The following is a 12,279-nucleotide window of genomic DNA, read 5'->3' as shown; positions in this document are numbered from 1 at the left end:
TGAAAAAAATAGATTGTTGTATTGAAGGTTTTAGCTTTAGTTTTAATTTAGGTGAGAAGATTAAACAAGGACATCAGATTTGTGTCTTCTGTGAAATACTGCTTAGAATCAAGGCCACATTGCTAACTTGATCATAGATTCATTGCAGTTTAAATATAAAAAATTTGAACTTTGCCTTAATCAAGTAAAATGGATACCCATCAATATTCCTGTTATAGCTTTACATTTTTAACCTCTTATAATCTTATTTCCTTTATTTCTTAAAACACATATATCTGTGTTTTTACATATTTCTGTACTTTATCTCTTCAGAGTTGTCTTTTTTTTTTTTTTTTTTTTTTTTGAGACAGGGTCTTATTCTGTCACCCAGGCTAGAGTCAGTGGTATGATCTCAGCTCACTGCAACCTCCCGCTCCCAGGTTCAAGCGATTCTCGTGCCTCAGCCTCCCAAGTATCTGGGACCACAGGTGCACGCCACCACGCCTGGCTAGGTTTTGTATTGCTAGTGGAGACGGTTTCACCATGTTGGCCGGGCTGGTGTTGAACTCCTGACCTCAAGTGATCTGCTCACCTCGGCCTCCCAAAGTGCTGGGATTACAGGCTTGAGCCATGGCACCTATGCCTGTAATTTTTAGAAAAACATTTTTGTTTTTAATGTGGTTAGAATGATTATATATGGTGCAATTTTTTTTTTTTTTTGGCTAGAATATTTTGAAGAATTAAACAGGCGATTACAAATACAAGGGAGCATGAATATGTGAGAATTAGTTTTTCCCTACATTGTCTATTCTGCTTATCATTTTATTTTTCAGGTATGGTCATTTTTCTGGAATAAATCGTAAGGTTCAGTTGACCTATCTCCCTCATGGTTGTCCTAAAACATCTAGTGAAGAGGAGGGTATGTCATTCTTAATGCTTATACAGTAGTTTTATTTATATATAGTAACTTGTTATTCACTGTTGATTACCTTTGGACCATCTTTTGCTTAGTAGTTTAGGATTGGCATGGTGAGGAAAAATAAAGTGGAATTATCTTAGCTGTGCTTCCTTTAAATAAAGGATACATTTTTACGTTACTATTCTTTAAATAAAGGATAGATTTTATTATTTTGAAAACTGCATAGGACTTCCTTTTAACTGTGGGATTGTTTCAGAAAACGTATTTATTTGTAACTGTTATTTAATGGGCCCCTTACATCACCTTTTGATAGCAGAGGGCAGAGTATCTAAGAAGAAAGCCCAAGAAGTACAAAAAGACTTTGAAAAAATATACAATTAACCTGTTTTTAAAATAAGTGGATATTTCCTTCCACCCAGTAAACCAGAGTAAGTGTTTAAACAAGTTTGGTCTCCTAAGAGCAGTCAGTATCCACATTTATAAATACATTTACCTTACAAAAGAAAAGGGTAGGGATTGAGGAAGTCATTTCATAGAGAAATGCAGATGACCAATAAAATAATAAAGATAGTAATAATAATCTGTCTTGCCTATCATATTGACAAAATGTTTTCTTCATTTCTGTTTTAAACTGGTAATAAAGTGTGCTGATGAGAATTAATTGAGACAGGATTTCGGTCTATAGTAGAAGTATAAATTGGCACAGTTTTTTTGAAATGTAATTTGGCAATATATCAAAAACTTCAAAAGATGTTCTTATGCTTTGACCTGAATTCTGCTTATCAGAATCTAACCCAAAGAAGTAATCGTATGTTCAGGGAAAGATTGATCTATAGGGATATTCATAGTGGTATTACTTATAGTAGCAAAAATTAAAGTAATGATTATCTTAAATGCAGACACAAATTTATAATAATCTTTATTTATATATTTTAACATTTGATATATTGCTCTTATCACATTTTGTGGTTAATAGTAATACAGGTTAATTTTCTATATCTTAGTATTTATCATCAAAAACATTCTGTAAACAATTTAAAAAGTTAGGTAACTAACTTTCCTTCCATAAATGAATATTGATCTACATGACAAAACTCACAGAACTGCTAACTAGCTGCAGGTGAAGGGGTGATTTCCTCTCACCTTTAAAGAATCATTATTAAGTTCTTTTAGTGCTTATAATGCTTATTTTTGAATTACTTTTTTTCAGAACCCAACACAGATCTTAATACCATGAAAAGGAGTAGGTCAAAATTAAGTACAGAAACTCATTAACTTATGGTATTTTCTTTGTCCAAGAAAATACTCTGATGTATAACATGCAGAGATTCCACAAGTTCAAATTTAAAAAGCTGCTCTTGATTACCTTTTATTTGCATAAAATTTATTAGATTATATAAAATTTATTAGATTGCATAAAATTTAAATTAGAATAAATGTTAGGCTCTGTCATCTCATATCTTCCTAAAAATGATGCAAATCACCGATTTCACATCTTAAAAACGTGTATCTGGCCGGGCGCAGTGGCTCACGCCTTAATACCAGCACTTTAGGAGGCCGAGGTGGGTGGATCACTTGAGGTCAGGAGATCGAGACCAGCCTGGCCAACATGGTGAAACCCCGTCTCTACTAAAAAGACAAAAATTAGCCAGGCGCCTGTAGTCCCAGTTACTCAGGAAGATGAGGCAGGAGAATTGTTCAAACCCGGGAGGCGGAGGTTGCGGTGAGCCGAGATCTTGCCACTGCACTCCAGCCTAGGCGACCACGCGAGATTCTGTCTCAAAAAACAAAACAACAACAACAACAAAATATATATCTTCTTCGCTTCAACTAATGTATTTTCTTGTATGAGACAGCACTGAAAAGGGTGCTTTATAGCAAGGCACATAAAACCTGGATTCTGGCATCAAGGAGCTGTCAATCCAGCAGACATAGCACAACTAAATTAAGTACACTGAAGAAATTACTATGAGAACAGGCAAGGGAGAAACGTTACATCCCTGAAGAAAATTGGGAGCCATTTTTCTAAAGTATGAGAGAGGTTTTCAAATTTCAGTAAGATTTAAACAGGAATAGCAAGGGAATATTCCTTACCGAAGCAACTGCCTACAAACAGCATTAAGGAACATACATGCAACAACATTTAAGGAAGAAAATATCTTACATATGGGTTATATTTCACCACAGAAGAGAGCACAAACAAAAAATTAATCTTAAGACAAGTCTGTTTAAAAAAAAACTTAACATTTGTTTTATTCATTCATATGTGTCATAGACAGCCGAAGAGAAGAACCATCTTTACTTTTGGTTCTAAAATGGGGAGGTGAATTAACTCCTGCAGGCAGGGTCCAGGCTGAAGAACTTGGAAGAGCTTTCAGGTGTATGTATCCTGGAGGTCAAGGTAAATCTTAGAGTTTTCTTTAATTTGACTAATTTCATAAATTGTATTTTGAAATCCTCATTTTTGATGTTATTAAGTATTTATAGAAATACAATGAAATGAAAATATAGCTGAAGTGATTTGAGGATTTATTTTCAGGAGATTATGCAGGATTTCCTGGTTGTGGTTTACTTAGATTACATAGCACCTACAGACATGACCTCAAAATATATGCCTCTGATGAAGGACGAGTCCAGATGACTGCAGCTGCTTTTGCAAAGGTACAAATCGTTTTTTTTTTTTTTAGAATTACTAGAGTTTTTAATCTAATATTGCATCTTAAAACATTTTTGGCTGGGCGCAGTGGCTTACACCTGTAATCCTAGCACTTTGGGAGGCTGAGGTGATCAGATCACTCAAGCCCAGGAGTTTGAGACCAGCCTGGGCAACATGACGAAACCCTGTCTCTACAAAAAAATTGAAGAAAAAAAAATGAGTCAGATGTAGTGGTTCACACCTGTAGTCCCAGCAGCTCAGGAGACTGAGGTGGGAGGGACCACCTGAGCCCAGGAGGTCAAGGCTACAATGAGCCAAAATCACGCCACTGCACTCTACCCCAGGCAACAGTATGAGACCCTGTCTCAAAAAAAAAAAAAAAAAAAAAAAATTTAACTAAGGAATATTTAAAAATTCTGTATTTGGAACTTTCAAGTAAAACCCTAAAATGATAATAATCAATTGTCATATTAATAAAGTTTATTTACTGTAAACTTATTTTATACCTTATGAAAATCAATATGTAACAAATATTATTTTACATATTAATTTTTTAAATTTGTGTTTTCTTTATTTAATATGCTTAGGGGCTTTTAGCTTTGGAAGGAGAGCTTACGCCCATTCTTGTTCAAATGGTGAAAAGTGCAAATATGAACGGTCTTTTGGATAGTGATAGTGACTCTTTGAGCAGTTGTCAGCAACGTGTGAAGGCAAGGCTTCATGAAATACTTCAGAAAGACAGAGATTTTACTGCTGAAGATTATGAAAAGGTGAGTCTTAGCAAACTCTTTTATATTGTGAAATATTACACACACACACAGAAAAGTGATAACTGCATAAAACATAAATGTAGAGCTTATTGTATTATAAAGCAAATACACATGTTATCATCCTCCAAGTAAAGAAATAGAACATTGGAACAACTTTGGCTTCTGTATGCCCCTTCCCAATTGCAACCCATTCCCTACCTCCTCATAAATACTACTGTCCCAACTTTTTATATTCTTTTCATATCCAGAATACTTATTGGATAATGAGTATAGTCTCTAACCAGTGTAGTCTCATTTTTGGCTTTTTTCTCACTTTAAATCTATTGATTTTAATTGATAAATTAAAATTATATATGTTTATAACACAACATGTTTTAAAGTATATATGCATTGTGAAATGGCTAACTCGAGCTAATTTATGTATTACCTCACATCCGTATTTTTTTGTGACGAGAGCATTTGAAATCTACTCTCAGCAATTTTCAAGGATAAAATACATTGCTATTACTATAATCACAATGTTGTACCATGGAGCTCCTGAACTTGTTCCTTTTATCTAACTGAACTTGTGTATCGCTTCGACCAACATCTTCCCAATCCCTTCCTTTTCCAGCCTCTGGTAGCCATCATTTTACTCTGCTTTTCTGAGTTTAACTTTTTTAGATTCTACATATAAGTGAGATTATACGTATTTGTCATTCTGTGCCTGGTTCATCCATGTTGTTGCTAATGATAGGATTTCCTTCTTTTTAAGGCTAGATGATGATATTTCATTGTGTATATATACTACACTTCCTTTATTGGTTCATCTGTTATTGGACAGGTTGATTCCAGATCTTACCTATTGTGAACAGTACTACAATAAACATAGGAATGCAAATATCTCCTTGACATGATTACATTTCCTTTAGTTATATGCCTAGCATTTGGATTGTTGGATCATATGGTAATTCTGTCTTCAGTTTTTTGAGCAATGTTCATACTGTTTTCTATAGTGGCTCTACAATATTAATTTACTTTGGCTATTTTTTAAGGTTCATATAATAGAACATGTTCTATTTTATATTTGGCTTCTTTTATTTAATATTTTATTTGTGAAATTCAACCATAGTAAGTAATGGTCATAGTTACTTAATAATCATTGCTGTGTTTGTTGTATTCCGTTTCAGGGTTGGCAGAACTTTTCTGTAAGACACCAGATAGTAAATGTTTTATTTAAAAAAATTAGACTTTGCAGTCCAAATATGGTCTGTGTTGCATTTTTTTTTTTTTTAACTGCCTTTTAAGCATGTAAAAACCATTCTTAGCTCATGGCCTGTGTGACAGGCCACATTTGACCTGCAGGCTATAGTTTGTTGACCCATGTACTATTTTATGAACATATTACAATTTTTATATGCTTTCTATTATTGTTAGAGTTTTGGACTGTTAGGATTAAAGTTGCCATGAATACCCTTGTATGCCACCTGTGCAATACGTTTCTCTTGGGTATATTGTAGGAGTGGAATTATTGTGAACATGGTATGCTTATTTACAATGTTAGTAGGTAATGTCAAACTGTTTTCTAATGCTATTGAGCTAATTTACAGTCCCACCAGAGGTCCATGATAGTTGCCATTGTTCCACATATTCTCCATTCTTGGGATTCTCAGATGATTCCATTTTGGCCATTCTGGTGTATATACCTAGAATTCACTTTATTGTGGCTTCAGTGTCTGTTGACCATTTAGATATCCTCTTGAATGAGGACAAGTCTCTTGTCTTTTTTCTATGAATTGTCTGTTTTTCTTCTTGAATGGTAGAAATTCTTTATATATTCTGGATATGAGTGCTTTGTTATATGTAGATAACACCACCTACTCTGAGCCTTCATGTTGTCATGATGTCTTTTCTTTTCTTTCTTTTTTGTTTTTGTTTTTGTTTTAGAGAGAGGGTCTTGCTCCATGACCCAGGCTGGAGTGCAGTGGTGTGATCATAGCTTACTGCGGCCTAAAACCCCTGGGCTCAGGTGATCCTCCTGCTTCAGCGTCCTGAGTAGCTGAGATTACAGGTGCATGCCACCATGCTCAGCTAACTTTTTAAATTTTTGTAGAGACTGGGTCTCACTATATTGCCAAGGCTAGTCTCAAACTATTGGGCTCAAGTGATCCTCCTGCCTTGACATCCCAAGGCTTTGGAATTACAGGCATGAGCCACCAAGCCCAGCCAGTAATATCTTTTGATAAGCAGAAGTTCTAGTTTTTCATGATTTCCAAGTTCATTTTTTTCTCCTTATGGCCAATGTATTTTAATACATTGTTTAGGATATCTTTTTCTGACTAGAGGCCATAAGATATATATATATATATATATCTTCTATAAATTTACTGTTTTGCTCTTCACATTTATCAGCAATTCAGATAAAATTGACTTTTGTGTGTGCTATCAACTAAGAATATCAAGGTTGATATTTCCCCTAACTATATGTACATCTGAGTGTCCCAGCAGAACATACTGAAAAGACTGTTCTTTCCCACTACTCAGAAGTACCGTCTTTATTATATATGTGTAATCGGTTTCTAGACCCTGTATTCTGTTTGTTGATCCTTGTGCCAATGAATAATACCTCCCAACACGCAAATGGATCCTTCTTCAAGTGTTTCTTGGCTTTTTTCTTTTTCTTTTTTTTTGCATTTTCATGTAAATTTTAAAACAAGCTGGTCAAAAATACTGTTGGGATTTTTTATTTAGGTTACATTATATCTGTAGTTTGTGCAAATTTACATTTTTGTCTCTAGTCTTTCAATCTGTGAATGTGTAGCTCATTTGTTTAGATATTTAATATCTTTCAATAATGTTTTATAATTTACTTCAGAGTTCTTGTGCATCTTGGTTAGATTTAGGCTGAGGTGATTGATATTATGCAATTATAAATGGCCCCTCTTTAAAAGTTTTATTCTCTGTTGTTGGTGTATAGAAATATAATTAGTTTTAAAATATTGAGATTATAGGCATCAACCTTGTTGGACTCATTAGTTCTAATAATTTATCTAGATTTGTTTGATTCTTTAACAGCACCACATCTATATGTTTTTTGCTTTTCCAATCTTTGTTTTTTAAAAATTCTTTTTCTTGCTTTCCATAGCTAGGACCCTCAAAACAATATTAAATAAAAGTAGCATTTCTAGTAACACTTGTACGTTAAATATAAAATTTTCTGTAGATATTTTATATAGCTGCCCTTCTTCAAAATAAGGAAATTTCATTGTTTCTATTTGGCTAATAGGTTATAAAAACTTACTGAATTTTATCATATTTTCTTTCATCTATTACATCATATAGTTTTTCCAATGTGAAACTAACTTTAGTTGTAGAATATCCTCAACTTTTCCATGTATGATCTTTTTCTTTCATATCACTGATTTTAGTTTGCTGATATTTTTGGTTAGGAATTTTGAATCTATGTTCATGAGTCAGATTGGCCTTTACTTTTTTGTTTTTGTTGTGTCTTTTATTTCGATGTCAGGATTATGCTAGTCTTATAAAATTAGTTAGGAAATACTTCCTGTTTGAGGGGAATAGTGTATGTACAAATATTTCATTAAATTTTTGGTAAACTTTACTGGTAAATAGTACGGTAAATCCTGTGGGTGTTTTCTTTGTGGGAAAGTTTCTAATTATGGATTTCAGAATAGTTTAGTACTTCTCAGTTATGTTTATGTCAGTATTAAATTGCATTTTTTAGAAGTTTGTTCATAATTTCCTCTTTAATTTCTTTGTAATTTGTGTGGGATCTATAGAGATGTCCCTTTTTCTTTCATAACATTATACTTTTTTCCTGTTTTTCTTGATCAGTTTCACCATGGTTGATTAGTTTATTAGTCCTTTCAAAGAACCATTGTTTAGATTTGTTAGGTCTCTGAATTATATGCTTATTTTCCATTTGATTAATTCTCATTGCTTAATATTTTATTTCTTCTACCTCTCTAGTTTTATTTTGCTATTTTTCTGATTCTCAAAATTAATAACACCAGGTGAATACTTACTAAGTTATTAATGTTCTGTCTTTTACAAAATATGCTCCCTAGGCCATAAATTTTCCTTTTATGCACTCTTTTGACTGGAGTCATTTATTATATTCATAAATATAAATATTTCCAGTGGAGAAACAGCCTTAAATTCTAGACTCACTTTCTGGATCACTGACCTTTGAGTTTGCTTCCATAATTCTTTACCACCTTGTTATTTCACAGATTCCTTAAAACATAAGAATAGAAATTCTTTGCCCAGAATTTTTACTTACCTTCAGTGGATATATTGGTCCAAGCTACCTAGTGTATTATAACCAGAAGTAGAATTGCACTTTATATTTTTTTGTATTTGTAGAAACTTACTTAATGTGATTAAATAACTTGCCAAGCTAAATGTCAAAACTGGAATGTGAAACTATATTTTGATTGATGGCTTTTATTAAATTCAAAAAAAGAAATCATTACAAAGGCATAATAGGATAGTGGTTAAGAGCACCAGTCTGTAGCCAGACTACCTGCATTTGAGTCCTACTCCTTCACATCCTAGTGGTTTGATCTTAAGCAAGTAGCTTAACCTCAGGTAAGTAACTCATCTGGGAAAAGAAAATAATAGATGCCTAGAGTTATTACATGTAAATATATGTCAAGTGGTCAGAACCATATTCACACGTGTTAAGAGAGTCAGCATATTGTCATCAAATTCCATTAAGTTAGAGTATTTCTGCTAAATTTTCTTTAATGATAATGACAGCTAAGGTTTAATGTTTTTTAACATGAATTGGGTATTTTACTTCCTCCCTGATCTTACTACTATACAGTTCACCCTTAGACAATATTGGGGTTAGAAGTGCCAGTCCCCCTCACAGTAAAAAAAATTAGTGTTTAACTTTTGACTCTGCAAAAACTTAACTACCAAGTTAAGCCTACCTCTGACTAGAAGCCTTAGCAATAATGTGAACAATGAACATATATGAAGGGTCTTCAGAAGTTAATGGAAAATGCTCATTATGCAGAAACTATACACAAATTTCAACTTTTTTTTTATAGTAAAATAAACTCGTATTAACTTGTTATAACATGTCTGAACAGGATTTAGTTTGAGGCACTAACAAGAGTAAGACATTAGTTTGAAGAGAGCCCCTGTGAGGGCAACATGAATTCTGCTAAAATTGAAACAAGAACAAACAGCAAATTTATGGCAAAGCTTAAGCGAAAAAAATGGTGAAATCATTGATACTTTACAAAAAGTTTACAGGAACAGTTTCCCAAATAAATCAGCAGTATACAAATGGATAACTCGTTTTAAGATGGGACAAGATGATGTTGAAGATGAAGCCCTCAATGGCAGACCATCCACATCAATTTTGCAAGGAAAAAATTAATCTTGTTCATGCCCTAATTGAAGAAGACCAATAATTAACAGCAGAAACAATAGCCAGTACCATAGACATCTCAGTTGATTCAACTTACACAATTCTGACTGAAAAATTAAAGTTGCGCAAACTTTCTACTTAATTTAGGGTACCAGAACCATTGTGCTCAGATCAGCTATAGACAGTAGCAGAGCTTTCAATGGAAATTTTAAACAAGTGGGATGAAGATCCCGAAGCATTTCTTTGAAGAATTGTAACAGAAGATGAAACTGGTTTTACCAGGATGACCCTGAAGACAAAACGCAAAGTAATGGCTACCAAGAGGTAGAATTGGTCCAGTCAAAGCAGAAGCAGACTGGTCAAGAGCAGAGGTCGTGGCAGTAGTTTTTTGGGACTCTCAAGGCATTTTTCTTCTTGACTTTCTGGAGGGCTAAAAAGCAATAACATCTGCTTATTATGAGATTGTTTTGAGAGAGTTAACCAAAGCATTCGCAGAAAACACCCACAAAATCTTCACTACAGAGTCCTCCATCGTGACAATGCTCCTGCTTATTCCTCTCAGAAAAGGGCAGTTTTGCAAGAATTTCAGTGGGAGATCATTAGGAATCTACCTTGTGGTCCTGATATGGCTCCTTCTGACTTCTGTTTGTTTTCTAATCTTAAAAAAATATTTAAGGGGCACTCATTTTTCTTCAGTTAATGTCAAAAAGTCTGTATTGACATGGATAAATTCCCAGGATCCTCAGTTTTTGTAGGAATAGACTAAATGGCTGGTATCATTGCTTACAAAAGTGTCTTGACCCTGACAGACTTTGTGTTGAGAAATAAAGTTTTTTACTTTTATCTTTTAATTCAATTTTTTCACATACTTTTTGGAAGTTCCCCAATATTTTGTATATATATTCCATACTATAGTCCTACAATAGAGTGAACTAGAGAAAAGAAAATGTTAAGAAAATTCTAAAGTGAACTAGAGGAAAGAAAATGTTATTAAGAAAATTATAAGGAAGAGAAAATATATTTACTATTCCTTAAGGGGAAGTAGATCATCTTAGAGGTCTTCATCTTTATTTTCACACTGAGTAGGCTGAGAAGAAGGAGGAAGAGGAGGGGTTAGTCTTGCTGTCTTAAGGGTAGAAGAGGTGAAGGAGGTGGAAGGGGAGGCAGGAGAAGCAGTACATTTTGGTGTAACTTTTAGGGAAAAACCCTGCATATGTGTATGTGGTCCTTTGCAGTTCAAACCTGTGGTGTTCAAGGGTCAACTGTATTTTGTGGTCATTTTAATTTCTGCTATGGAATTATTCTCCAGCTACTGGAAAATTTTGTATATGTATATTGTTCTCTTAGACAATTAGGCATAACCAGATATAAAATATATACTTTACTCATTTGTAGCTTACTCCATCTGGAAGCATTTCTCTTATCAAATCAATGCATTTAATTAAAAATCCTGTGAAGACCTGTGATAAAGTTTATTCCTTAATTCAGAGTTTGACTTCTCAAATCAGACATCGAATGGAAGATCCCAAATCATCAGGTAAATATGTTTTTCTTAGAGCATAGAACAAATAAAAGTTACTATTCAATTAAGCGTTTTAAAATACGATGCACCAATCTTATTTTAAGAAATAAGCCTTTCTTGAGAGCTATGCATAGTATGAGTTAATATATATCAAGCAAAAAATAGTGGCTAAGTTATAGTGGTTTTTATCTATGACAGCATGAAAGATAAAATATTATCATTTGATTATCTTATTATGCAGCATTGCCATATAGTTAAGCCGTGAGTAGACAGGGTAATAAGAAGGCGCAAGCAACAGGAAAGTGATCTAGGCTCTGGCCCCAAAGCTTAGTTGGTTAGTAACTTAGACAACTTTGGCATCTTGGGTTTTTTTCTGTCAGAAAATGGATCATTTGGACTATTTTTAATGTCTAAGGTTCCTCTGCTAAAGATAGTCTACCTATTCACTTAGTTATGTGAATCTAATAAGAGTAACAGTATTGAAAATTGAAAATATATGAGCTTAAAAGAGCTTTGTTAAAATTGTTGCCCTTTTTCTTCTTCTTGTTATTAAAGTCTATAATATATGGAAAAAGTCTTTTATAAGCCTAGTTCCTAACCCTTTAAGTCTAAAAAATATATGGTTGCTAGTAGTCTATGCCTATAGTAACTTCCTAACTTCATACCATTGTATTTTTGACACTTTAAAAAGTTTCTAATTATTAACATATTAATATATATTCTAAATCAGATTTTTAAGTTGTGTAAACTAAAAATGTTATGTTGTTTTAGATATTCAGCTTTACCATAGTGAAACATTGGAGCTTATGCTACGTAGATGGTCCAAGTTAGAGAAAGACTTTAAAACAAAGAATGGAAGATACGATATTAGTAAAATCCCTGACATATATGACTGTATAAAATATGATGTCCAGCATAATGGTTCCTTGAAATTAGAAAACACAATGGAATTATATAGGCTTTCGAAGGCATTAGCAGATATTGTTATCCCTCAGGTAAGTCATTCTTAAGAATCAATTTTCTTATAATATCAAATAAATACATACTTTT

At 33.4% G+C, this 12,279-nt stretch overlaps 1 protein-coding gene across 9 annotated transcripts in view; it reads left to right on the top strand.

Moving 5' to 3' along the window:
• PPIP5K2 (diphosphoinositol pentakisphosphate kinase 2) overlaps positions 1–12,279 on the top strand; it is a 77,198-nt gene that overhangs the window by 29,421 nt on the left and 35,498 nt on the right. For 7 of the 9 annotated variants that reach the window (XM_030927244.1, XM_030927245.1, XM_030927242.1 and 4 more), the window contains 6 exons: positions 813–898; positions 3,174–3,299; positions 3,438–3,559; positions 4,142–4,324; positions 11,103–11,244; positions 12,001–12,224. In XM_030927244.1, coding sequence (XP_030783104.1) covers positions 813–898; positions 3,174–3,299; positions 3,438–3,559; positions 4,142–4,324; positions 11,103–11,244; positions 12,001–12,224 — 883 coding nt within the window. The remainder of the gene's footprint in view (positions 1–812; positions 899–3,173; positions 3,300–3,437; positions 3,560–4,141; positions 4,325–11,102; positions 11,245–12,000; positions 12,225–12,279) is intronic. The other 2 variants (XM_030927243.1, XM_030927247.1) reach the window with 1 other exon arrangement.

This window comes from Rhinopithecus roxellana, chromosome 3 (genome assembly GCF_007565055.1).
Source record: "Rhinopithecus roxellana isolate Shanxi Qingling chromosome 3, ASM756505v1, whole genome shotgun sequence".
Taxonomy (NCBI): domain Eukaryota; kingdom Metazoa; phylum Chordata; class Mammalia; order Primates; family Cercopithecidae; genus Rhinopithecus; species Rhinopithecus roxellana.
The sequence above is the reverse complement of the archived record's forward strand: the minus strand, read 5'-3'. Positions and strand labels throughout refer to the sequence as shown.